This window comes from Muntiacus reevesi, chromosome 6 (assembly GCF_963930625.1).
Source record: "Muntiacus reevesi chromosome 6, mMunRee1.1, whole genome shotgun sequence".
Taxonomy (NCBI): domain Eukaryota; kingdom Metazoa; phylum Chordata; class Mammalia; order Artiodactyla; family Cervidae; genus Muntiacus; species Muntiacus reevesi.
In genome coordinates this window covers 101,297,679-101,301,547 of record NC_089254.1, presented here as the reverse complement: position 1 = coordinate 101,301,547, position 3,869 = coordinate 101,297,679, and the positions used below count along the sequence as shown (strand labels likewise).

General features: G+C 41.0%; 1 protein-coding gene across 1 annotated transcript; it reads right to left on the bottom strand.

The window, feature by feature from the left end:
* Nucleotides 1-205: 205 nt before the first annotated feature.
* Nucleotides 206-1,159, bottom strand: LOC136171010 (olfactory receptor-like protein OLF3). The gene has a single exon (XM_065939708.1). The coding sequence runs from the start codon at nucleotides 1,157-1,159 to the stop codon at nucleotides 206-208; it is 954 nt and encodes a 317-aa protein (XP_065795780.1).
* Between the last annotated feature and the right edge of the window lie 2,710 nt (nucleotides 1,160-3,869).

Genomic DNA, 3,869 nt, shown 5'->3' with positions numbered 1-3,869 from the left:
TTCTATCACAGCAGTGCTTTATTTCTCTAAACATGCTGCCATGACATAGAGATATGCCCATGTCCCACACTCTAACCCAACTAATTAGTCTCCCACCCAGCATCACCAATTCCTGGTTGCCAGGGCAATGAAGCTGAAGCTTCATATCAGAGTTAAGTGGGAGAACACACAGGCAAAGATCTTTTCTCTAAGTGATGCTCTTATTTCAAGTTGCCACTTTTGACGTTAATCCAGATAATTGTCCTAGAAGCTTCTGCCAGGCCCCTTTCACCTCCTTATTCCTTAGACTGTAAATCATGGGGTTCAGTACAGGCATCAAAATGGCATAGAAGACAGAGATCAGCTTCTCCTGAAGCACAGAAGGGCCGGAATTGGGCTGGATGTAAGTGAAAATGGTCATGCCATAGCACAGGACCACCACTGTGAGGTGAGAGGCGCAGGTGTGGAAGGCCTTCTTTCTCCCCTCTGTGGACTGGATCTTTAGGATGGTGGAGACGATCCTGATGTAGGACAAGAGAACCAGGCAGAAAGGTGTCATCAGCAAGACAATACTAGAAACCATGATGGCCACCTCATTGGAGGAGGTGTCCACACAGGCCAGCCTGACCACAGCTAAGAGTTCACAGGATATGTGATCAATATACTTGTTCGTGCACATGGGCAACTGAAAGGTGATGGTGGTCTGCACAAGAGAGTTGACAGAGCCACTGAGCCAGGATGTGATGGCCAGCCTAGCACACAGCCCTCCGTGCATGATGACCGGGTATCTCAGGGGGTCGCACACAGCCACATAGCGGTCATAGGCCATCACGGCCAGGAGAACAAACTCAGTCCCCCCCAGGCCCAGGGAGAAGAATAACTGAGCCGCACAGCTCACGTAGGGGATCCCTTTATGTTCCGCAAGGAAGTGCGCCAGCATCTGAGGAACGATGCTCGTGGCGTAGGAGACATCCACGAGGGAGAGGTTGCTGAGGAAGAAATACATGGGAGTGTGGAGTCGGCCGTCCAGTCTGATCAGAAGGACAATGAGGACGTTCCCCAGCAGGGTCAGCAGGTAAGTGATGGAGAACAGGATGAAGAGAGCCACCTGAGTGTCCCAGTCACTGGACAGGCCGAGGAGAATGAATTCTCTCGCCCAAGTCTGGTTATCTGCTCTCATATAAAACAGAGGATTATTAATCTGCAGAGAGAGTCAGAAATAACAGATGCTGTTGAATTAAAGAATCATAAGAATAACTTCTTAGAAGAATGCTTAACATAATGATTGGCCAACCTTGACCTGATATTCTAGATCATTTATGGATCAAGAAGACAAGCCTGATTCTACTATGTATTATATCTACTCTACATAAGAGACAGGCTAGCACTTTCCTCTGGACATGATATGATCTCATAGAGTCAGTTAAAGCCTTGGAATTAATGCTGAGCAATTTTTGGAAGCTCTGCATCTTTCTAAGTTACTGCAATTTCCAAAGAGGGGAGAAGTGCAGATGACAACGGGAAGTAAAATGACTAACAATGAAGGTAAACATGGTCTGAAGTTCATAGACTTCCCTCTATGTACCTACTACACAAAATATGGTAAAATGTATAAATAAAATATTTTTAAAGGATTTGTAAGAGGCAGATATATAACAAGTAAGACTGGCAAATGATAGAAAAATCTGGAATTTGAGAACCTGAATGCAAATCTTTCTTTATGACTTACCAGATGTTTAATTGGGTTAGAAATTTTAACTTTTGTGTACAAAATTTGATAACGCTGCAAAACTTAGAAATGTATGTATGCTCAAGCGTAGACAACATGGGGAAAGTATTTTACAAACTGACTTGTCATCGTACTTCAGTAGTAGCATCCTACCACGTATAACATGAGTATACCCTGCGAGAGACAGAGAACAAATGTGCTTTCCTCATATTCCCTCCACAGTTCCAGACATTACAATACACGAAGCAACACCTGGAACAGATTTGAAGTCTAAGAAGTTGGCTTGAATGCTTTGAAGCTCCAGGAAATTATGAGTCTCTTTGAGATTTGGTGTCTACCATCTTTAGAAGGAGAAGAGGGCAATATTATCCTGTTCTTTTTATTTTTCTGCCCCATTTTTTTACTCATTCTGACTTGCTCTTTTTATTTTCCTATACCTATGCATAGGAATATACATAGCCTGTATATATGATCCAGCGTGTATATATGATCTCAGTAAAACTGACAGTATCAAAGTAATCACTTAAGCTTTCTAGTATTAAAACAGGAAAACAAATCTTAACTTTTGTTGAGTATTTAGCAGATCTGCATAATAAGAAGACATTTTGTTTTTGAATGATTTCACAAACATGGATGAAGTGACATCTTCCCTGGATGTTGGAATTTCAATTGTGAATATTACCCTTCCCCTCTGCTCAAATTGTAATGCTAGAGAAGACTCCTGAGCAAGGAAATCAACCCTGAATATTCATTGGAAGAACTGATGTTGAAGCTGAAGCTCCAATACTTTGGTCACCTGATGTGAAGCGCCGATTCACTGAAAAAGACCCTGATGCTGGAAAGGATTTAAGGCAATAGGGGAATGGGCTGGCAGAGGATGAGATGGTTAGATAGCATCACCGACTCAATGACATGAGTTTGAACAAACTCTGGGAGGTAGTAGACAACAGCGGAGTACATTATCTGTACCCTTTTGCGCTGTACAAGCTGCCTGGAGAGCATGCAGCCCAAGTCTCCCTGTGCTCCCCTTACTCACCGGCACATCTCTCTACTACAGCCCTCACATGATTACAAATGAAGGGCAGCATCACATCTGAGGGAAAGTGTGACTTTTAAAGCCTAACAGTCCCTGCTTTGAAGCTACAACTGACCCTTGAAGAATGAGGAGGTTAGGGGTGACCAGCCTTGGTGCAGTTCACTATCCAAGTGTAATTTACAGACAGCCCTCTGCATTCCCATTTTCTCCACATCAGCAGAGTCAACCGTACTCTCATGGTGCAGTACTGTACCATTTACTGCACTGTAGTATTTATCTGAAAAAAACCTGCATAAAAGGAGACCCACGCAATGCAAAGTTGTGTTGCTCAAGGGTCAACAAATTCCTTTTGAACCTCTCTAATTCAGCCTGTGCCTACTGGAAAGCAGCCAATACTCTTTCACCAGATTGATCATTCTAAATTGCAAATTTAATCATAGCCTTAAATGGCTAACAGATCTTCTGATATGTAATTGCTTACAGAATTAAAACATCCTGAGTAGGAGAATCATTATATTTTACACTAATTGTAGCATTCAATATCCTGTGCATGTTTTAGAGCAAAGCATTCTATTATTAAAACTGTACTAATACTTAAACGATTCATGGGGTCGCAAAGAGTCAGACACAACTGAGCGACGGAACTGAACTGAACTGAACTGAAGACTTAAACACTTATGGATAAGTTGGCAAATTACATTTAATCCATCAAACAGTGTGTTTATTTCTAAAATCCATTGTCCTGTTTTTAAGATTACTTAAATTTTAATACAATGATAACCAAATTTGTCTGGTTCCTATAGTCATACAGCCCTTCCTTAGACACCCAGTAGATTAAGAAAATAGATACAGCATCTGTATTTATTCCTTTTGTATTGAGTGTCTTCTTTGTGAAAAGTTTAGACATAATTATTCTAAATGAGATTTTAAATTTTGAATTAATTGAATTTATTGTGCTCCTTTAAAATAAGTCAAGAAAGAGTAGAAAACTGAGACCCTTAGAAATGGGGAGAGGGATGAGGAATGACATAGAAATTATAGGAAAAATCAGATATGAGGTTTGGAGAGCAAAGACCAATTATTCATTGTTAAAATATAACCTTTGGTGACCATAATTTTTTTTTT

Excerpts from the sequence above, each read along its gene's own strand:
- LOC136171010 (XM_065939708.1), bottom strand. The coding sequence starts at position 1,159 with ATGAGAGCAGATAACCAGACTTGGGCGAGAGAATTCATTCTCCTCGGC.